This window comes from Wyeomyia smithii, chromosome 3 (assembly GCF_029784165.1).
Source record: "Wyeomyia smithii strain HCP4-BCI-WySm-NY-G18 chromosome 3, ASM2978416v1, whole genome shotgun sequence".
NCBI classification, from domain to species: Eukaryota; Metazoa; Arthropoda; class Insecta; order Diptera; family Culicidae; genus Wyeomyia; species Wyeomyia smithii.
The window spans coordinates 226,591,671-226,615,026 of NC_073696.1; the positions used below are offsets into that span (position 1 = coordinate 226,591,671).

The 23,356-nt window shown below is 38.4% G+C and overlaps 2 protein-coding genes across 7 annotated transcripts in view; one reads left to right on the top strand and one right to left on the bottom strand.

The window, feature by feature from the left end:
- The window catches only part of LOC129726427 (nuclear protein localization protein 4 homolog), a 53,593-nt gene that overhangs the window by 19,673 nt on the left and 10,564 nt on the right, over nucleotides 1-23,356 (bottom strand). The gene's annotated exons all lie outside the window — the stretch shown is intronic.
- On the top strand, nucleotides 413-22,503 carry LOC129726426 (uncharacterized). 5 transcript variants are annotated; one of them, XM_055683089.1, is made up of 2 exons: nucleotides 413-541; nucleotides 16,590-22,503. In XM_055683089.1, exons 1-2 carry the CDS (start codon nucleotides 428-430, stop codon nucleotides 18,864-18,866), a joined length of 2,391 nt encoding a protein of 796 aa, XP_055539064.1. In that variant the 5' UTR covers nucleotides 413-427; the 3' UTR covers nucleotides 18,867-22,503. The 5 variants fall into 5 exon arrangements, with proteins under 5 accessions (XP_055539064.1, XP_055539065.1, XP_055539067.1 ...); XM_055683090.1 differs by lacking the exon at nucleotides 413-541 and adding an exon at nucleotides 840-2,623; XM_055683092.1 differs by lacking the exon at nucleotides 413-541 and adding an exon at nucleotides 840-1,541.

A 23,356-nucleotide genomic window follows, 5' to 3' on the forward strand; every position in this document is an offset into this window, starting at 1 on the left:
CACAATATGTCACGTGAAGTTTGCAATCGAATAATCGAAGTCGTGTCAATGGTTGTCGCCGTCGTCGCTGAACTACGCCGACGCGGTCGAGTTTTTCCAGCCTTCTTTTTTTCTGTACCTGATTACTACTATTTGGTACGGCATTGACGTCAAAGAAACCAGCGGCAGTAAAGTGAGAGAAAGAGGTGATCGCACATGGTTATAGCCAACGCAAAAAAAAACCGGGCGCTCTCCATTGTGGCGCTTTCGCGGGAGGAGAGCAAAAACCGTTCTGCAGTGTTAGTGTGAACGCAACGCAAACACAACAGCGCCCCTGGACCGTGGGAAGGGTAGTGAACGTGTAGCTGCCGCGCGTGAGGTAGTTGTTTTTGTTTATGATTTTCACGGTGAACTTGTAGCGGACGCCCACAACTACTATAACGCACGAATGGATGAACGCAGTACCGTCGGGGCGGTCACAGAAGCGAACTCAACAGATTGGTGTTGTTACGTCCTTCCACCGTGCTTCACGCTGCTGGCTGGTTTACAAAGCAAGGTGAAGGTGAGTAAGAGAGAGAGAGAGAGAGAGAGAGAGAGAGAGAGAGAGAGAGAGAGAGAGAACGAAGCGCTGCGACTCAGCTGATGTCGAACAACCCTCTTCTCCAGCTGTCGCCAGCCCAATAGTACGCAGTCATGGAGCCGGCGAGGGTGATTTTGGGGCCGACAGGGGTGTGTGGAGAATATTCTGTAAGTATGGAACGAATACACGCGATGGGGCGCGCGCTAGAGAGTGAATCTGCTAGGATTCGGCGCTAGGTATTGGTGAGCCCTCTGGTAACGAAAAATTGAAGCATCGGGCGGTCGCCGTCGAGAGAATCGCCAACAGATACAGAGAATCGCGTGAGTCGTGTGGAAGTAATTGCGGAAAAATTGAAACGAAAATCTCACTTTTTGTTATTATTATATCATCATTGCAAATCAAACAGCGTAATAAGGTAGAAAACATATTGTACAAAGCACAAGTGGTTTGATTAGGACTCGGTTCAGGTTGTGCACAGATGTGGTTCCGCAAGAGCAAGGTGAAACAGTCACAGGAATGACGGCACGAGTCCGCAGCAATGGCGAACTTTAGCGAGAGTAATGACGCGATAAATAGATGTAATCAGACATGAAAATATTGTATGTACATACACGAGAGATAATCTACAGTGTTCCACACGGAGAATTGGCAGCAGAAGCTGCAGAAAAAAAGTCGACTAAAATGGCCGTCGAGCCGCGTTCGGCGTGAGTAGGAAGAATTTGAACGGAAGAAGTCGGTGTTAGCGGTAGCAGTAGAAGCGTGAAGAAGCAGTTCCGAAGCACCGAGTTCGTTTCTCCGGGACAAACTACAACATCCTGATGGTGCATAAATAGTCACCAGAGGCGAAATTTTCGTTGATGCGTAGATTGCGGACGCACGCAGACATACACGCGCGTGCATAAAAACAACAAACATCCAAAACGGGACGAAACAGTCAAGTAATCGATAATCAATAAGCGGAGACCCTGCAGCCGGAAAATAGGTACAAACTAGCTGGAGCACCAAATACGCATTAGGAATAAACTCACGGCCCTGCGGTTCGGAGGTTCCGCGTCAATCCGATGGGGCGGTTGTCGAAATCTACGTTGTTGTTGTCGTTACCGAATATAATATATACAAACATACATACAGTCGTCTTAATCCGTTGTGTCTAAAAGTAAAACCGTCGAACCGTCAATACTACCTAAGAGTGTAAAAAATCAGAACGTCCGGAAAAGTTAATCATCTACGTGTAATTACATATGGTGGTGATTACGTCGTCACACTAATCCTTATCAGTACGTTTCGTCTATGGGAGCGATGTAAACGATGTGTCTGCTCGGTCATATCCTTGGTATCGGTTCGACACGCAGTGAAAGTAACGGCAACTAGCGGAGAGACAATAAAATCTTTACCGAAATAGCTGTACAAAACAACGCCTCCTGACCGTGCAGTCTGTTATCTCGAAGTTTCGTGGCCAACATCACGCTGATATTGTCTTTCTATCGGCGAGAAACGGTTACAATCTATTACATACGAGGCAAAGAGTGTACTGGTATTGATTGTTTTGCCCTGTAGCAGGGCAACAATTTATTCGATTAAAAGATAAGCTAAAAAAAATAAAAGCTAGAGCTGCGGTAGCGCCAGTGTCGAAGCCGAGCTGGAAATACGGTCCAACTAGCAAGCGACAGAGAAAAAGTGTGTTAATAACTGTGATATTACGTAAAGCTACCGAAAAAAAGAACCCGTGTGTAAGAAGCAGGAAAATATTTCGGTGTAACCTCGCGCGTCTACTATTCACACCCGGCGGGTCGGTGAGAAGTAGTGACAGATGGGCGAAAGCAGCACGCGGGCGGCTATCTGAAGGCAAAAAGGAACTCGTCCTCGTTAGCGCACGCAACGTGCTCGCGTACTTATTTGTTGCCCAGGCCGTTGAACCTACCAACAAGCCACTGGGTGGTGGCCGCGGGAGAAGGCGGTCGGTGTAAGTCACAGAAGAGAACCGAAGGTTTTGCTTTCTCGTCGGTTTCAAACTGGCACGTAACTAGGACGAACGAACGGACGAAAAGAGGCGAAGAACCAACGGTAAATTGCTAGATTCTTTGTACAGTTCCGTTTGTCCTTCTGTTGTTAGTTGGGGGCTACTGCGAGCACCCGCACTGGAAGACAACGCAAAAGAAAGCACCGGGGATCATGCGTTTCCATTATCGTTTTTCGATTGCGCATCCCCCTCCTTCAGGATGGGGGAGACAGTGAAGTTAGATTGTGGTTGAGTGTATTAAAATGTTTACATGGTTTCGGGGATATTTATGATGAAATGCTGTTTAGCCACAGGCGGGGACGCAAATACTTATTTGTTGGGCGAGTGGGGGATAAAAGTATGATAGCAGAGGCGCCTTCATTGATATCTTTAGCGCGGCTTAATTTGTGCTGAACATGAAATCGAATTTCCGAACTAATGGTTAATAGCTGATCGAGGCCGCGAAAAAAGAGAGCGGAGAAGCGCGTGATGTTTTTCAATCAATTTGTAGTGACTCCAACAAAAAAAAAAAAAAAACAACAACAAAAACGTTTGGAATATGAAAGTGTGATGTCAATTTTTCCGCTTAATGAAGCCTTTGAGATATTCTGCTGACACTCCAAAGTACAGTGTTATTCAGCCCTTTATGAAAACTTCTTTTTTCCAAATGTGTTGCAATATCATCTAACATCGCTGGTCGGGGTTGGCTCATCTCATCTCATTGTATTTTTGGATTTAACGGCTACACACATTTGATCAATTATTGATTCTTAGAGTACGTGACCTACAACATAGGTCTATTAGGGTTTGGCAATATCTCAAGCAGCCAACAGGAGATTTAAAAGACATTCTAAGCAACATAAACTGAAACTGAAAATTTAACATGTACTAATACTCATTTACGGTAGCTGGTATTACGATTACTCACAGCTGAACGCGGTTTCAATAATGTTTTAAGTCATATATACTTTCACCAAAACGACAAATCGTTTCAGATTGTGCCACATTGTTTTGTATTTGAAACATATCTTTTAATTAACATTATGCAAAAAAAAAAATATAACTTTTCAGTTGAAATTTTGTCTAAGATATTATTTGTTATTATTTTTGGAACTTCTGTCGGTTTGTTTCAAGCATAACTCACCGAATAAAAATGTATTAAAGATTTAGCGCCGAATAAGAAAACAAAAACACCGGCTAATCAAAATGATTGAGTTGGCTATGCTTTCCGAGAATTCAATTTTTGAACCAAATCCTAAGTCACGGATTACACTTTTCAGCACTTATCAATAACTTATAAAAATTTAATGTAATATAGAAAAAAATGAACCCCAAAACACTACCTTGCGACCCACAAAGTTATTAGTATAAATGGATCAACCTTTAGCTCATTGCAGGCTAGGAAATATTTGCAGAAGTGTTTTTTTCAAGCTATCGAAGATACGTTTGCAATTTATTTCCTGGCTTTTCGGTTCCTCAAAACAGCTATTTTTTTTTAAAATTCACCTATTTTTAGTACCTAGTTTTCTTGGAATTCGTTTTCAAAGTGATTGAGCTTAAGAAACTGGTTACCAAAACTAATTACAGAAGTTAACTTATTGTCAAATAGTTCTTTCGAGAGATTGAATAAATTGGAAATGAATTCTTAGTGTGGTAATCCCATAACTAATAACATTGCGTACCGCAAGGAAGTGTTTTGGGGTACGTTTTTTTTTATTTATTACATTAACTAGAAGGGATTCTATCAATTATAACCATAAATTTATTTACTGCTGCAACTGCACAATGGTCCAGAAACCAATTTCAGGGGGAAATTTGGGACTAGAGCTCTATAGAAACATTTTAGAGAAAAACTTTCTTCTACAAAGTTGTTACATATGATAAAGCGCTTATTGAAAAATTGTCAAAAATTATGGTGACCAACATTTTCAATGCAAAAAAGTATCTAACTTTTTATCTTTGTAGATAGAAGAAAAATTTGTTCTACAATGTTATAGCTCCATTAATTTTAAGTAACTTTGTAAAAAAAGTTTTTCTCTATCTTTGAAAACAATCGATTCATATTGAAAAAACGCATTTTACGCTCTAACTTTTTTATTTCAAGATTCATCTCAAAACTGTCTTTGAACGACTTTCAGAGCTTTTTAAGAGAAACAATTTGGAATGCTGACATCGTAAATATCTCAATTTTACTCAAAGTTATTAATATTTTTCATCATAAAATATGCGTTTTTCATTTGTATGTCATTTTTTTGGGGCAAATATGAAAAATATCTCTTGGTCTCATTTTGAAGGGCATACTTGACTCTATAAATGGAGGAATTTCTAAAAATATGTTATTTTTTAAAATTGAGTAAATTCAATTTAGAAACAAGTCAAAAATTTCAATAATTTTATACATTATGCATATAAAAACACCTAGATTTATTTTCTGGTATTTTTTCTTATAACTTGGATTAATTATGTTTAATTTGATCCAAAAAGATTGAAAATCGATCAACGGGTTCAAAAGTTATGATTTTTTTTTAAATTAAATACATTGAACACAATCGTTTTTTATGGTCATTGTGAACTGTGTCATATTGCAGTTATGCAGTTAAACTAATTAAAACGAGAATATATAAGTTTTTGATGTAGAATTATGTCTTATGACCACATTCCGGAATAGGGGTGCAAAATTTAGTACCGAAAATATCTAGAGCGTCCCGAAAATTGTTCCAATTTCAAATGTTAATATCGCAGTCAGTTTACAATGGATTTCCTTCATTTGAGCTGCAATCGGTTGGAAAATTAGCTAAGCGTCCATCAAAATGCAAATATTTGTGATTTTATGATGATAACTATGTTACAATTAGGCTCTGGCCTTGTTTTGAACGCAAATTTTGATCAATTAGAGATGAAAACAAAACCAAATATCATCCTATATGGGTATTTTCGGAACCGGAATGATAGCCATAGGCAGTTATTTTACTTCAGATGTCATTTCAAAATAAAAAAAAGTAATTTCCGGTGCCTGTAAAACTCCCGAAATCGGGATTAAGCCTGGACCCTATTTTGAAATACATAACTGGAACTTTCGGTTTCTGGAAACAGTATAAAATGAGCAAATGTCACTCAATATGAGTATTCTAAAGTCTTTTTTACGCAGATTTCGAAATTTACGTATTTTTTTTTTTGCGGATTTTAGAATTTAAATGAAATTTTCTTAATTCAATTACTGAATATTCATTGATTTGGCTTAACCATTTTTACATTTTCAACTCGTTTTAACAGGTGATAGGTGATAAATGATATTGAATCTTCTTCAAAAGTATTTAGCAGAAATGGTTGAAAACTTTTTTTTTACTTGTTTAAATTTGTTTTTTTTTAACTCAAGCTTTTTTTTATGTGCTACGTATCCCGCGCGTAAAAAAGGTTTTAGCGTATTTCTGTAATCGGAATGATGAACAGTAGCCAGAAATCGACCCCAGACGCCATTTTGAAATCTAAGATGGTGGCTGCCGGTTTCTTAAAAACAGTCTAAGATGGCTAAATACCACCTGATATGAGAATTTCCGAAACCAGAGGTTGTAAACAGACCCCAGTTACTATTTCGAATATCTTCAGGGCCGCCACATTATTTTCAGACAGTTATATTGTAAGTGTTGGATTGAAGTTACTAACATAAACATTAGGGTGACAATGACTGTAAGAATAAAAAAACTATCATCGAATTTCTAAACCCGACTATTTACATTTTGTTTTTTTGGCCCAAAAAACAACCTAAGCAAAATTTCAGCTCAATCGCACATGATTTAGGTGTGATTTTTTGGCCCACGAAAATCTACCAGGGGGGAGTACATGAAATTGGAACAATGGAAATTACTTTTGTATGTCAAAAAATAAGCAAAGTCTTGGTGCTACATTCCGATTCGGAACTTGACCTTCTGTTTATTATACACAGACTTCGCAGCCAACTGTTTGATGTACAGGACAATTGCGGGGCTAGCGCTACGATCCTACTGACACTAACAGTATCTCCCGAGCCGAGACTCGAACCTACGACGACTGGCTTGTTAGGCCAGCATTGTACCTCGAGACCAACTGGAACAATTTTTTCAAACTTTTCTACGTCAAATAACTTAAAAATGCATAAAACTCCGAGATCCTGTGTTATCTCAAAAAAAAGTCACCATCAATCAACTTTCTGGGATTTAGTTATTTTCGGGAAATCGAAAGCCTCATACATACAGAAAGTATCATACACAGCCTTTTCCATTTTTCGTTGTTTATTATGAGATAGGTTTTTATTTGAATTTTATCATAATTCCAAGAACCCCTCATATAAAAAATGGTTAAAGTAACGTAACTTCTTTTAATAAAAATGGTCCGAGTAACGCATAGAAGTTTCCCTCTAGGGAACGGTGCGGTATTGGCTGGAGGAACGAGGTTTTGAAAACTGACCAAAGGTTCACCGTTGAAAGCCTCTTCAGGGAATTGTGATTGTGATACGGTATTGGCAGAAGGAACGAGTTTGTCAAAATAAGACCCTCTTATACTAAAACTGACAAGAGCACGGGGAACGAGGTTTCTATAAGACCTTTTCTTCTCGACATAATAAATTCCTCTTAAAATAAATCTGGCCTGGGATGAACGTTAGGTAAAGTCTCTCTCCTCAGGAAATAATTTGGCGAAATTGGTAGGATGGAAAGAGGCTCGGTTTAGTAGAGCAGCAATAAGCTTGAAACGGAAGGGTGAACCTCACACACATGTACGGATAAAAAAGGTTAGGCATTATTTCAATAGTGATACCGCCAAGATGAACTGCGAATTACACAAAACAAAGCTAGTACTTTTGCACAGCATAGCATAGCAAAAATGTGTTGTTTTTTGGAAATTGACATAGAAACCACTTGAATTATCCAATATATTTGGAAATTTTTTGAATGAAGTGCAAATCCAGACCTATCATGAAAAATGATAACGTTTAAAACGCTAGGAAGATAAATTTACTTTTTTGCATCATTCGACTACAAATATTTACAATAAATTATTTTGTTAAAAGAAAACGGCATTCGAGAAAATTTGCTCTTAATCCACGAATGTCTTTTATTGTAAATTTGATTACACAGTGCAACAAAAAATAAACTTTTTTTTCTGCCTTGCATATTTGGCCAGGACTGGTTAAAACATAAAAATCTTGCTACAGCTATGAGACAGAATCATCGCGTCTTCGATAAAGTCCAATGCGACCCCCTCCCCGCAAAAAGGAGAGGATAATGTGAAGACAAATTGTTATTGTATCTTTGAGTATCACTTACACTCTTGATATAACATTAAACAGATTTCAAATAAGGTAATTTAACGTCGAGATAAACCTATTTTAGTATTGCAGGGAAATTGGGGCACATTGCTGACATTTTACGTAGAGCAGACACCTACCAATCGATTCCTGAGATTTTTTTACTCAATATAAGACATAATTCGACTACCACTTTTAGATATAAGCGCATTACCATTAATGCTCAGACATACTCGATATTATTTTGCTTTGTGAAATATACTAAAACCATGCCAAAACCGTTTTCGTAGAATCACCGTTTTGAGCTCAGTTTTTGTCCGATTCAAGATCTGTTTTTTTTTAAAGATGGGTAAGAAGATGCTAATAGGTGGACCAACTCTTAAAATTTTGATAATTGGCTTTAAAACAAAATGGCGTCGAAAACACATCGAAAATTTCCGATTCCTCAAAAATTCAAAATGGCGCCATTGTTGCCGCTCAAGTTTAAATATGTTTAAACTCGAGGAAATTTGGTTTTGCATCAAACTTCATCAAAAAACCATACATAGGCAGCCAAGGCAAAAAATTGTTGCACTGGTTATTCTATCAATCAAGTATGAATTACCAATGCACGAATAAAAAATAAAAAAAATACGTCAGCCCTTTTTGAAATATAATTCAGGATAATTTCATGATCTTTTTTCAAAAATTTGTCTAGAATTATATTTGAAAAGCGCTGAAATATGGTTTTTATAAATCGATATATCTGAATACAACAAAAGATAGAGGAAAGGTGTCTAACGATAACTTTTGGGAAATGGTGTGAATTTTCATTCAAAAATTTAATTATAAACTCTTCTGAACATTTTCAAATGGCAGTGCCCAAAAAAAGAATTTCCGAAAATATTATACTATTTTTCACGTTGTTTGCCTATGAACGCCCATGCCTCTTATCGACGTGTCCATAACATCAATTTAAAGCTTAATTTCTCTTTTATTTTAATTGATTTGTGAGAACTACTCACATCAAAATGGCGATATATTTTTTTTTTTTATTCTCGCTTATTTTCCGTCGGTCTATTTCCGCCACTGTTGTGGCCAATTACCGACGCCCAGGGAGGCGACTCCACACCCAGGTCCCTAACTCACGACCCGTTTATTAACGGACCGGCGCCAACGGCTTTACTTCCTCATGCGATGGAAGGCGTGATCCCAGAGATTTTTCGCCTCAGAAAATCTCCCGGTGTCGGCTAGGATTGAATCTAGACCAGTTGGGTTGGTTGTGAGTGGATCACGCCACCCCACAACCATCGACACCTATGTCGGCGGTGGGATTCGAACCCAGGCGTCGAGCGTGGCCGGCGGAGACGTTACCAACCACACTAGGCCCCCGCTCAAAAATGGCGATATTGTAGTTAAACTGTTCCGAGGCTGAATTTTTTTAAATGTAAATTTTTTTTTCGTAATCAAGTAAAAGTAATCAAGTAAAAAAATAAAAGTGAAATCTTCCAAAAACATACATAACATATGGCGACCGTGACATGACTTGAAATTATCATCGTCTATTTGATTAATGAATAGAACAAGTTTTCTCGAATAGATGAATTCATACAATCCTGAGAACAAGGAACGTCTTTTTATCCAATGACTTCAAGAATTACTGGCATGAGTAAGATCGGTACCCTAATTGTTGTCATGGAAGCAAAGCAAACGTTGTCAGTGCTATGAATTCAAATTACAAGGGAATATTCTTTTGCACAGTAATTTTCAAATCTGCTAACTGTCCCATTTTTCTAATCATTTGCTTGTTTCAAAACCACTAGTCTGTGAGATGGAAAACTTTACTAGATCTAGAATTGACGTTTGATATTGTGGTATGAAATTTTTGAAAAAATGTCATGAGGCAAATTAAAAGTCGAATCGTACTTTATATTTACCCAGATATAAGTGTTCAATGTCGTTTGTAAATTTTCGTCTGCAACCCAGAAAGTACGAAATTTGTACGCACGGCCTTCTTCAATTTTATGTTCAAAAGTATATGTTGGCGTAACAATTAATTTGTTTCATTAAAATTGTGCAAAATATTATTAAATTTAATTTCAAGCTACTTTGTCAGTTCTATGTAAGTTGAACCGCTTTCTGCTTTAAGATTTTTTTTCTTCAATTTAAATTATTGATTTGATAACAAGTATTTCTCCACTCCTCAACTTTCAGTGCTACTGATTATTGAATCTCTAGAAATTTACATTATAAAGTCGGAAGTGTTTTAATAGGGATGTTATCACTGTGATAACTAATTGACAGAGAAGAGAAAAATACTATCAGAAAACCAACGTTCCTCGCATGCAGCGGTTCACCACACTCCCCCTAGCAGAGCAAGCAATGCTGCAGGTCATTCGCAGCATGCTTTCCACTTTTCCAGTGCTCTAACCGGATAACAACAGCATGCTCTTGCTTTTTCTGCACGGTGAGACGTGAGATGGTTCCGCAGCTCACTCGCCGTTCGTCACATGCTCAGCGAAAGCGTTTCATCCAGCGTGATTTCGTTTGGTCACAAGGTCACGGTCATACCGTGCATGGACGGCCGAAGAAGTCGCAGATCCAATCCAGTACGCATACAGCGGCCATCCACACACGGGTTGAGACTCTCTGTCCGCAACAGCAGCAGCAAACAGGATTCACTCACAAAGTGCTTCGTCAGGCACACACACAGTGAAAGCGTGAACGGACGAGGAAAAACAAGTCGTTGTTTCGCTTGGCACTGACTTCGATTTTTCGGCAGCATGATTTCCGTGATAGGACACCGAGCAAGTGGTGAAAGGTTACCCGCCAAGGAGCAGGCGAAGAAAATTTCAACATCTCTATACTGGTGGAAATTTGCTGCCGCAAAGAAGAGCTTCCTACAAACGCGGTCCCATTCGTGGACAGACAAGTGTGGCAGCTCGGAGAGAAGTGGTGTGTTTGTCCAAATTTTATTTTTAACGCAGTGAGTATTGCCCCGCGTTCTGTCACATATCGACGTTGGAGCTTCGGAAAAATTCATCGCCAGCAAAAAACAAAAACTGTTGCATAAATGTGAATTTCCCAGCACGACCCAAACTACACCATCCGCCGCACCGAGTAAGTCAACTTTCGCTTTCAAATAGGGTAAAAATATCGCTTGCACACATACCAGATAGGAGCGAAGGGTGTTGTTGATGGTTTTGCTAGCCACCATATTTGAGGATAAAAATGGATAAATACTAACTACGCACTGCTTGGACTGCGTTCTGCGCGACGATGGTGTGATGAGAGGAAGTTTTCCTCGAAACTCAAAGCGGAAAATCAACAGATTATGTGCGTCAATGGCACCCCCTCGGGGGCGGAGAGTGTGACTGCTATTAATGCTGCTGCTGCTGCTGCAGTGATGCGTTACTGTTTTGTATCTTTCGCTGTCAGTGAAGCATCCAGAGTGAAGTAACTTTACGGAAAAGTGAACAGCAGACTTTTGCGCGCTGGCAGAAGAATCGATAAAATTGGGTTGTGTTGTTTTTTTTTTTCGTTGGTTTGTGGCAAGCTGAGAAGTGTTGTGCGAGTAATATAGAGTCAGTTTACGTGACAGATTTGAGTGCTATAAAAGGCAAACGAATGACTTAATACTTCGTTTTGCCGATGGTGATTGCAAACGAGGCAATGCTGTTTGCGCGCACGGAACGGGAACCGACGGAAGCAAGTAGGTACCCGCGGGTGAGCAAGCACAAATAAGGGAGGAAGCATGTCCACGAACGAAACTGGTTCACGAAAATGCGATTTTAATTTCGATTTCGTCGTTCGCTTTGACCTTCAGCAGTAGCAGTAGCAGCCGCAGCAGCACCAGCGGAGAGTGAAGCGTTTGCCTTTCTAATCCGGGGCTCACTGGCGCTGGATGAATCCTGGTTGGGTGGAACTTTTATAGTGCATAGCAAGGACGCCTTCCGGGGAGGACGATTGTTGCGCGGGTTTTGCTCGCAAGAGCAATGACCCAGTCCGAAGAATTTGGATTATATGTATATGCAAGAGGGTGGGTGTGCAAGCAGCAAAAAAACATGATTCCATTTTGCGTTCTGAATAACGGCCGTGTTTACATTGGCTCGATCGAAAGTGAAAAAGAAGAGCGTGATAATTATTGAACTGAAACGATTGCTGGTTTTCTTCGGTTCGCACTGGAGGCGATTTCAAAGGGGAGTTCAATTTTTAATTGAATTTAATGCATGTGACCAGTGGAATACTCAGCGTCTCCACCGTGAACTTGGGGTAGTGGATGTAGGTCCAGTTAAAAGTGGTTGCTGCGTTGATATTAAAGTTGTATGTGATGAATGGTACTAAGAATAGGATACTGCGTTTTCAAACTATAGGAGATTCAAAGAGCACATTTAGAGTATACAAGCCAAGTGCATCAAATATACGAGATGTTTATATCCTCACATTAACAGGAATTGTAAACTTTGTTTAAAGAACAAACTTTTGATTAACAAACAAATTTTTAGACCAGCAATGCTTTATGCTGTACCGATCTGGTCAAGTTGCTGTTCAACAAGGAGGAAAACGCTCCAAAGGATTCACAATAAAATTCTGAAAATTATTTTGAAGCGTCCTCCTTGGTTTGGTACACTCGAATTACATAGACTTACTGGTGTTGAACCATTAGAAGCTATGTCAAATAAAATTATTAACAATTTTCGACAAAAATCGTTGCAATCCTCAATTGCTACGATAAGCTCTCTTTATAGCCAATAAGTTAGCAATTCAGTTAGTTGTAAGTTTACTTTCCTTTCTTGAAAAGTAGGTTTAAATCCCTACGAATGATAAGTCCTAATTGCGAAAGCAAACAAATCCTAACAATTAAAATTACAAATTACTAACAGTGTTGAGATGTCACCATTTGTGATTGGACACACATACTCATTATTTACTAATATTTATCATAAATACTTAAGCTACTAACAAATCCCCCTATTAAAAAAAAAAAAAACTATAGGAGACCATAGAGGGGAGATCAATCATCGGACAACTCAACTGTGCTGTCATTTCAATAATTGCACAACAAATATTGGATCGTTTAGTTATTGAGAACGGTTACCGTGGACCGGTTTACCGCAGTTGGTATCTCTTAACCGGAATTTAAGAGTTTGAATGCAATTTTCTATGATAGAATATTTCACATCGCGATTGAATATTAGTTTTTAATCTCTCATGAAATAATATTAAAATACGAGCAATTTAAGTTTATTGTTAGCAAGATTTCCATCACACCTGTTAAGGCTCAGAATGAATAATAATTGACTGTGCAGATGCTCTTTATGTTTTTGTTTTCCGAATGAAAAAAAAAAAAACACGACGAATAATAAAACTCGTACAATTTATCTTTTCAAAAATATGCTTCTCTAGGTATTTCAAACTGAACTTTACCAACGTCAAATAAAATAACTTTTTTTTACCAATATGAAACTGGAGCGCATTTCAAGATTTAAGTTACGGTGATTTTTTTACTGATATTTTTTTCATAATTTTTATTAAACAAAGACTGTTTAGCTCACTTTCTTTTGTTATAGAATCAAAGCATTTTGAGCTACATTTTTTACCAAAAATCAATCGGAGGAAACCGATGTTGAAGGGTTTTGTTAAGCTCAAAAAAAGATGGTCGAGTTTATCATTTGCTGATAGAAAAAAATTGTAGTTATCTGAAACTATTATTTGATAGGAATTCTTCTCGTTGATGTTTGACGAGCAAAAAATAGAACTGCTTTGTGATATAACAATATATGTACTGATTAAAATCGCGCCAAATGATCTGGAAATTCGCAAAAAATTTTAAAATGTATAGAGAAACTGTCTGGGAATGTGTTGTAAGGAATTATCAATGCCTTGTAATAAATATACACCGTTAAACAGTTTTTTTACTAAAAGATATTGAAAATTAACACTAAATTTTCAGTTTACAAAAGGTTGAAGTTTTTTTTTCTATTTCTTTTTTGAAAAACTCGCAACTTTTGATAAAAAAACCAGGATGGAGAAATCAAAAACAATGTTTTTTATAGAAGGTTAAGTTTTAAATATTATATTTAATTTCGACATTTTCCAATTTTTTTTACCCCAATGATTTTGAACAATGGTTATTTCGGAAAGCTCATGATGATTACCTTCGTAAATGCATTCGTTTTCAAGGTTGAGAAAATTGAAAAATAGTCACTAAATTATACATAAAATAAAAAATGAAGCAAATTTTTCAATCAATTTAATTTTTTGTCGAAACTTGATATTATTCCAAATCTTTTGATAAAATGTCAAGTTTAAAATAGCTTTTTACTTAAAAGTTAAGTTTAATTTTTTTCAGCTCCAACATTTTTGAAAATAATAAAATTCCTATAATGTAGTATAATTTAAAAAGTAATTTTAAATCATAGAGGTCTTACCAAATAACTTTTTACATGCATCCGTTTTTGAGATATTTCAATATTAGGTTTGGATAGCTTCAGTTTTTTTTATCAAATAATGGTTTTTTGGTAGTTCTTTATACTTCTTCAGCAACAACCACAGATTTAATAAAATATGCAATAATATCGGATGAATAACTATAAAAAAAAAATCGTTTTTTATATCTTTGACGAGCTATAACATTGTAGAACAAGTTTTTCTTCTATCTACAAAGAAATAAAAGTCAGATACCTGATCGAAAATTCAGGTTAATTTTTGATAATTTGTCTAAATGCGCTTGATTTTAGGCAATAACTTTGTAGAAGAAGGTTTTCTCGAAAATTGTTAAATGGAAATTGAAAAAAAAAAAAATGTAAAGCAATTATTATTCTGGAAACTGTCAAAAATCATCTCTCTAGAATATAAAATAGTTATTTTTCAGTCTTCTCGATTCAGTCCTCTTTTCAAAAATTTCGACGGTTTCAGCCTGTAAAATATGTGCAAATTTGTATATATTTTCAACTATCCTTTGATAGGAATCCTTTTCGTTGCAACAAGTAGAACTACTTTTAATATAACAATATAATGTGAATTTTCATTTCTGAAATGAACTTTTCCAAAGTTACATTCTTATAAAAATTGCAACTGAGGAATTCTCGTTTGCTCGTGAAAATGAGTAATCAGGTAACAAATAAAAAAAATTGGAAATAGTAAAGTGAACCACTCTTATCAGTTTGCATTTTGTTTGGGAAAAAATTGTTCACTAAACTTAGGATTCTGTTGTCAGTTTTGCTTAGTCAGCCAAAATTAGATCAAACCAAGTATTTGAAATTCTGCGGCATTAAAATATCTATTTCGTTTGGTGAGTGACAAAAACTGTCTCCGGAATAGAGTTCAAATATTATTTTGGTGGATATGAAGACCACTTTCAACTGGTTAAAAAAACAGACGGGAAAGTTATTTACAACCAGCTTTCGTAAGTTATTATTGAGATGCTTTTGATCGACAGATTTGTTGTTTATTGTGGTGACAGCGGCGGGATGTGCTGTGTGTCATTTCCATAATTGGTACTAAATTTTTTTAAATGTACTATCAGACCAGTCGGACTCTCCTCCTGAAGATGGGCAGTATTACGCCCGAAACCGGTCGAGCTTAAAGGTGAAAATTTTAAAATGTTTAATGTAGTAAGAACGATAAGTGTTGTGTTTTGGCCTGCGTCGCGTCGTATGAGTACTATCACAATTGTAAACAAATTAATAAGTTTCAGTGATGCTTATACTATGCCTTCGAAATTGTAAGATTTGAACAGTATTTTTGTGGTAAATTCCAAACCTTGGAGAACAGCAATTTTCCTTGCTCGGATTTTTTTTCGATGTCAACAAAATGCTTCTTGCATATGAGTTGAGAAATACTTGATTCCAAAAAGAGGCTGTGATTAAAAGACCAGTTATTAAAATAACTAAAAAATGCAAGTTTAGTTTTAATAATTGGACTTTAACAACCAAAACCGAAATTCTTGCGTAACTTCACTGCTCGACTTATGTGCCCTCAAAAGAAGTTTTATTGCGTTCATCATAAAACGAAAGCAAGAGCTTCACCGTCAGATTCGCCTATGACAGCAAGATACGACACTCTAACAGCTTCCGGTTTATAATTAACTTTTCTCCGTCATCTGTTGACCTCCTACTAAGTTCCGTAGCCTCGTATCGTATCGCTGCCTAGAGAGTGTGTTGTGGAGATGCTGCACCTGACACGGTTGTCTCGCGCTAATTTATATTCCAAAATCGAGCGCTCGAGCATATCAGCGCGACACCTCGCGTCGGTCACGATTTTTCCCAATCCATCACTTTCGTAACACCAGCGTGCGTCACGAAATCTGTTAATTCGAATTGAAACTTGCTCAAGGCACTAAGGAAACCGCAAAGCAACAGGTGTTCACTTTGCGTCCCTTGTCCCCGATTGTAAAAGTGTGACACTTTATATTCCTTCTGGCTTCGGTTTCGAATTGGGATCAAAGGCTCCACAACAAGGGGGGTGTCGAATTAAAAGATTTTCTTTTATTAAATTTTATTTACAAGCTTAAACCCAACCCGGTGTCACTCGCTCCTAAGGCTCGAAGGAGAATTAATAAATTTTTGGTTTTACATTCTGAAGCATCTATCGTCTTGGTATTCCGCTCCTCTTGAAGGACTTGTTTTTGCTTGCTCTCAGTGCGATGGAAACTTTGATTGGAATTAGTTTTGCAGCTATTAATAAAAATCAATTATCGACCGGTGAATACGGTTGGACTCAAATTTGATTAACGTTTGCTCTTTCTGCTTTTTTCCGATCATCAACAGACGATGGACTTCACACCGCTGCCAACGGAACTGGAGGAGCTGATCCAATGCAGCTGCTGCCATCTGCCGTTCAACGATACCGACGCTATACCGAAGCTGTTTTCCTGTAGGCACTACTTCTGTCTCAAGTGCGTCAGCCAGGTGCTGATGAAGGGCAACGAGCTCTACTGTGTGCACTGTTGGAAACGAACCGAACTAAGCGGACCGGATATGAAGCCGGAAAATTTGCCGACGCACAGTGCAATACTGTACCTGTCGCAGAATCTGAGCATGATCTCTAGTGGTAGTGGCAATAGTGTGGGAGGCGGTGCAACCTGTTCCGGTGCGAGTGGCACTGGTGGAGGTGGTGGGGGGAACAAAAAGCCTCCCGACAAAAGTGGAACGAACGGAGCTGGTGGCAGTTCGCTGGTACCCGGTGCCACGGGTGCACTGGTGGGTGGAAGCGGAAGTGCAACTAGTAGTGGCAGTGGATCGAACGGAAGTGCAAACGGTACAAATGGTAGCCTCGGAATAGGTAGTAATAGTGCGAATACGGGTGGCGCAATCGGTTCCGGAAAGTATAGAAATAAGGGCGAAAACTGTATGACACACGCGATGCCGAATGCGCTGTGGTGTCTCAAGTGCAACATCATTCTGTGCCGGGCCTGTGCCAGCACCGAGGAGCACAGGAATCACACCGTCAAGACACAGGCAGAAGCACGTGATCAGATCCGATCGGATATAGCGTCGGATTTGCTGCTGATGCAAAAGTCTCTCTCGGAGCTGCAACATTTCGTATTTAAGCAGCGAGATTTTTTGCTCAAAATCCTAGAAGCATGCACAGCGCTGAAGACTCAGGTTGAAACGGAACTAATTAATCATCTACCGACGTTCGAAGTGGCGGAGATTCGAAGTAACCTAACGAAAGCGAAACTATTTCTCAGCATGCTCGAGCAGCAATCCCCGGCCGAAGCTTACAAACTGTACGCCAACTTGAATATCGAAAAGCAACGCCTCCAATCGAAGTATCAAGAGATGTACCTGCAATGTAAGCTAGACGATTTAATACAACACTACGGAATATTGTTTGACTTCGAACTGATCAAACAAGCTCTCTCGAATCTAAACACGATCGATCCCATTTCATTCGGAAATGGAGCTATTGGTGGTCTCGGAGTGACTGCCGGAGGAACGACCATCAACGGGCATCACAACTCGATACTGTTACTAGCCAACTATTGCATTTCGCAGCTATACTCGCGTCACATCCTAACCTCCAAGCATCACCAGCATCAGCATCAACAGCAGCAACAGTCGCAGCATATCGACGCTAGTCTAAGCTATGCGATATCATCTCCCTCGCAGACCGGCAGTTCGGCGATTCCCCAATCTCCGAACCACAGCGGACTGCTGGGCGAACCGCCTGGTATGAGTCAGCCATCGCACAGCGGAAGTTACGCCAGTCAATTGAACGATATGGCTATTATCATTGCTCCACCCTTGCACCAGCAGGGAAGTCGAACCGATGGCACCAGCTCGGCCCGGACATCCGGTTCCGGATCGGCGTATTTGAGTGAAATACTCAACGGAAGTGCGTTGCAGCACTTGCATCAACATTCCGGTTCTTCCCAGCATCAGCCACTAACTCCGCCCGGGCATCCGCTGTCGTCGTCCTCTTCCAGTGTGGTCTCACTAGTTCCTTCGTCCGCTCAGCAGCAGGTGCAGAAACAGGTACAAGCTGCAGCGGCTGCAGCTGCCGCCGTAGGATCTTCTCTGCTCTGTAATCCCTCCGTACACGTTTACCCAATCTACTACTTCAACATTGAAATCAACGGTCAACCCTTCGGACGAATTTTGATCGAAGTTCGCAGCGACGTGGCACCGAAAATGGCGAAAAATTTCGGCGCTCTGTGCACCGGTGAGCTCGGGTTCGGTTACAAGGGATGCAGCATCTTCCAGTGCTGGGAGAACGAGAGCATCATAACGGGTGATTTCGAGCTGAACAACGGACGCGGAGGTCGGTCCGTCTTCGAGGAGGGCTTCTTCATGCCGGATGATACGAAGATTCTGGCGATCCGTGGCTCGGTTGGAATGCGCCGCAGTCAGAAGCGGCACGATAACATGGGACTCGTTGGGTCGCAGTTTCGCATCATTCTGCGGGAGATGCGTGGCTTTACCGGGATCTTTGCGTTCGTCGTCGAGGGTTTGGAGTTGGTGGAGAAAATTAGCCAGGCGGGCGACTCGGCCGGTAAGCCGCAGAGCAATGTGCTCATTGTGAATTGCGGTAAGTGGCAGTAAGGTAGGGGATATGGCGGGGGTTAGGTTTTATCTTTTTTTTTGTTGCAATTTTCTTTTTTGTTAGAACCTAGGTGTTTTTTTGTTGTTATTGGAGAGATAAGTAGATAGATGCAGGCTGTTGTTAGTTTCCTATTAACTTGTTTCGGTATTAGAGTTTGAGTTGTTAGGGCGTTACATTTTAGTACAATATATATATTAGATTAATGGAAGAAAGGTAAGATGCTCGCGGGTTTGACGCTATTGTGTGAGATGAGTTGCACCACTTTCTCGCCTCTAATAATTAGAAATATGGGTTCGCTATAAATTCGTTATAATACGGCCCGAGGTCGCAGTCGTGATAGAAATTAATTTAGAAAGGTTCCATTGATAACACCATAGCGCGCTGTTTTCGTATCATAATTGTTAATCCGGCAGAAAAAAAAAGGTTGTTCGATAAAAGTGCTAGCATTGTTCCGTGGAACAAAGGAATTCAATTATATGCAACAAACCCGCAAATTTTACCTTTCAACTGAAAATTCGCATTTCTCGCAAAAAAATATTGTAGTCGTTGAAGTTTTAAAACCAACATTTTGTAGTTTTTATCCTAGATCGAACGGGATCGGAGTACCAAAAAAATCATAAAATTTGAAAAAAAATCAATAAAAAACAAAACAGATCCATTCTGGCAACGCAGAACAATGTTACTGAAACTCCCTCGGAAGCTTAACGAAACTTGAGCGTAAACGTATTCAACCTTATTTAAAACAAAGCAGTTTTTAACTTATATTTCCGGCTTTGCACCGGAGCTCTGTTCTGCTATTGGTTAGCATTGTTTCAATGCGAACAATGCGAACATTCTGACCAAAATTGCATACATATTTATGAAACGAAAATAGAACACATCTTATAAGATCGAAGCGAAAAATACTACAGGGTGATACTGTTTTTCATTTTACCTAGTTACCATTTGTAAGCAAAGCAAAACGATTGATCTTTTTAGAGGAAAAAGCTGGAGATTAAGCCAGATAACAAGCGTTTATACTGATCCAAAATACCTAGAGAATATTATACTGATCGATTCCACCGAAAGAAGGAAGATTTCGCCGTTTTTTATCACAATCAAGACGCGACCTGTGCGAAGCGAGTGAATGTAGAGCGAACGTAGTCAGATGGAAGTTAGAGAGAAGAATTACGATAGCGACGCAATAAGTTAGATGGAATTGAGTAAACCTAAACATACTATGAACACATAAGAAAAAATCCAGAAGGAAAAGAAAGTACAATAAATTGCGGGAAAATCGTAATTCATGCGGAATGATAACATGAAACGGAATAATGTTAATGTGTAGTTTAATCATATTTAACAGAAACTAAATGTACGCAGACCTATTTTATTGGACAGTAGAAGCCAGAAAAGAGGAAATAGTAAATTTAACAAAAAAAGGACGATGTGTAAGTGTTGCTACAACCTATTTCTTCAAGAATCGCTGTTAAAATGCATAAAGAATGAACTGCACCGACGATCCATAATTTATACTTAAGAAAAACATGTGTCACATAAAAAAAAATCAATTACAACTCAATGCTGAAAGTCGAACAGAACGAACTAAGCAGTTTTGTAAGCGAAAACATACACATACACACTCACAAAAGTACACACACACACACACATTCACAAACACTCAAACAAACAAACATACACACAAACACGCGCGCAGCCATACAGAAACATAGAAACTGAAGTATATCGCTAGGAATAGTTCACGAATGTGAAAGAAGAGACTGAATGTTTTCGAAAACGAAAAAAAACGAAACTATAAGAGTAACGTTGATAACCAATCCCGCAAAATAACAATAGAAAACTTTTAAATGTAATCAACAACAATCGTGCACCGAAACTAGTTGGGTGTTGTTATTTTGAAAACGCGAATCTGCTGCACACGAAATACCGATACACGCGCGTACAACCAAATCCATTCGTTTTGAAAAACCCCTCTCGTTGTTGTTATTGTGTGCGTACGATGACGCAGCGCGCGGGATAAAAATAACGGTAACAAACACAATCGATACGTAATACCGACAGCTCGAAACAATTAATTGGGTTCTTGTTTGCGAAATCACTACCGACAGTCGCCGTCTCACGTGGTGCACGTTCTCCAACTTTCCTTAAACGACTAACCCAAGCGAGGAACAACCACACTGGAAGAAGGATTTGAGGTGACCATTAGGCCGGAACACAAGTGCTCGATTAGCGACTAGCGCAGCTGGAAAGTTTTCGGTTTTTTTGTTTCCTTCCGTTCCAACACGTCACTAAAAAGTTTTCATTTTGGCAACACTGGTTACGAAGTCTCAGATTCTCGTACTGACGCCGTGATGGGAACGAAACGCAAGGCCTTCCAAAAAATGGTACAAGATTGAGTGATCAAGCGAAATGATTTCGAAAGTGTAACTAACCTTCAATATTATAAAACATATAAATCGATATAATCGTTCAATGAAGTATAAAATAAATCTCAATTAAACAAAGAAAACCAACAATGTCGTTAGAATGATTGTCGTCAAAATATGTTATGGAAACAATAGGAAAAAAACACGTATATTCATATATGAGGTTCGATTGCGAAACAAAAAAGTATCTATTATAAAGGATAATCCAAAATAGAGCCAGCGTATAATATCTAAACATGCTTAACCTTGATGTTGTATTATTGTAACTTGCGAACATACATAAATAAGGATAGAGCTCTCGGCAAACCGAACTAATAGTAGAAATTGCAAACAAATATAACAAAACTAATTACCGATCAGCAGAATAACCAAACATCAACTAATCACGTAACGTCACGTTATAGTTTTAATATCTTACGCAAGAAAAAATGCAATCTTCACCAAACTACACAAAACTATACACAAATACACGCAGAAAACAAAGAGGAAAAAGAAGAGGAAAGTAACCTGTACCTGGTGTTAGAGAAAGCAAAACAGTAAACATGTACCGAAAAATAAAAAAACAAATAGAGTTCACAGTTACGACTGTGCGAAAACAGAGATAAATCGAAAGAAAATAAAAATATATTTTTGTCGCCATCTTCGAAAACGTAGTTAAATAGAGCAGAAACAGATGCAAATCAACACTGAATGCAAAAACCGGAGAAGAACAAAGCCAGAAACCGAAACTATATCTTTCATGAAAACTAGCAGCAACCTCCAAATAGTAACCAAAAGTTAATTAAACCAATTGCGAACGGGCAGTTTTAATCTGACAAGGGATAGATCAACAATATTTCATAACGAAACAAAGAATAGCAGGATGCGCCAATTCACTCTCACTCTACCGTAAAGCGGGAAAACAGAAAAAAAACTACCGAAAAACTGTAAGCGAACTTCAATTTCATCCCACATAAAAAAGATAACCAACCATATTAATGCGGAACTCGAAGAAAAAAAAACTGCGTGGAAATGAAAAAAAAAATCGTTAGAAAAAAAACTTAAGTAGTCTATAAATAAAAAAAAAGAAAAAACAAACAAACATATTACTACTACCACGGAAAGTGTCACAGAGGTTTGTTCCACGGAATGGAAGCAGATCGTGTAGCGGAAATTGTAAAGTTTCACGATAAAATAAAATGATGCAATAAAAAGCCGAAAAAGGACCAGGCGAGTGTGTTTTATTTTTAGCGTTAATTCGCTGTATCATAATCATCCTAACGGTGCGAGACCATTTTGGGGATTAAGTGAAAGCAGAAACTGCAAAGTTTTAACAGTTTTTATGGAAATTCGAAAAAAATGCGCACTGGATTATAAAACATGTTTTAACATGGTTGAGATTTTATTTTAGGAAACAATGATGTTTTTGGAAGATATCTCTCAGAGGGAATGCCGAAAATTCATTCATGCTACCTCTGGAAACTAGCGTCAGAACTAATCGTGATAAAAGGTTTGCTCGTGCTCGTGAATATACTCGTATAAACGCAAAACTTTATCCCTCATAAGCTTATTTGTCGTTTTCCATTAAAAACTACAATTCGCTAACTTCTAGCGTGAATCGCACCAACAAACGTTCATGCAAAAGCCCCTCGCTTTTCTCTTCCATCATCTTGCTATTTTATTATCAGTAGCACCGTGTATATTTTGCTCTTTTAGACTACTTTTTCATAATAAATAATCACAACCCACTTCTTTTTAAAAACCTAAACGAATATCTTCACGTTGCAAGTACGCTGATGGTAAATGAGAAATGGACTTAGGAAAGAGTATATTTACATAATTTTACACACTAACAATTTTATTTTGGGACCTACTGGCAACCCTGGTAGTGAGCGAAGCATTTCTGCATATGTGAATACGGTTCAAGCCCCAGAAGAAGGAAGCACTAAGTAAATGTCAAGATCAAAAACGTCTAATCCACTTTTTCAGTTTCAATAAGTTATTATAATTTAGAATTCATATTGCTCGACCGTTCTCTCTAAAAGTAGGATAGATTGCTCTATTACAACTTGTACTGAAAATAG

Coding starts and splice junctions, on each gene's coding strand:
- LOC129726426 (XM_055683089.1), top strand. CDS start 428: ATGGATGAACGCAGTACCGTCGGGGCGGTCACAGAAGCGAACTCAACA. Junction 542..16,589: donor GTTTACAAAGCAAGGTGAAG/GTGAGTAAGAGA, acceptor GATCATCAACAG/ACGATGGACTTCACACCGCT.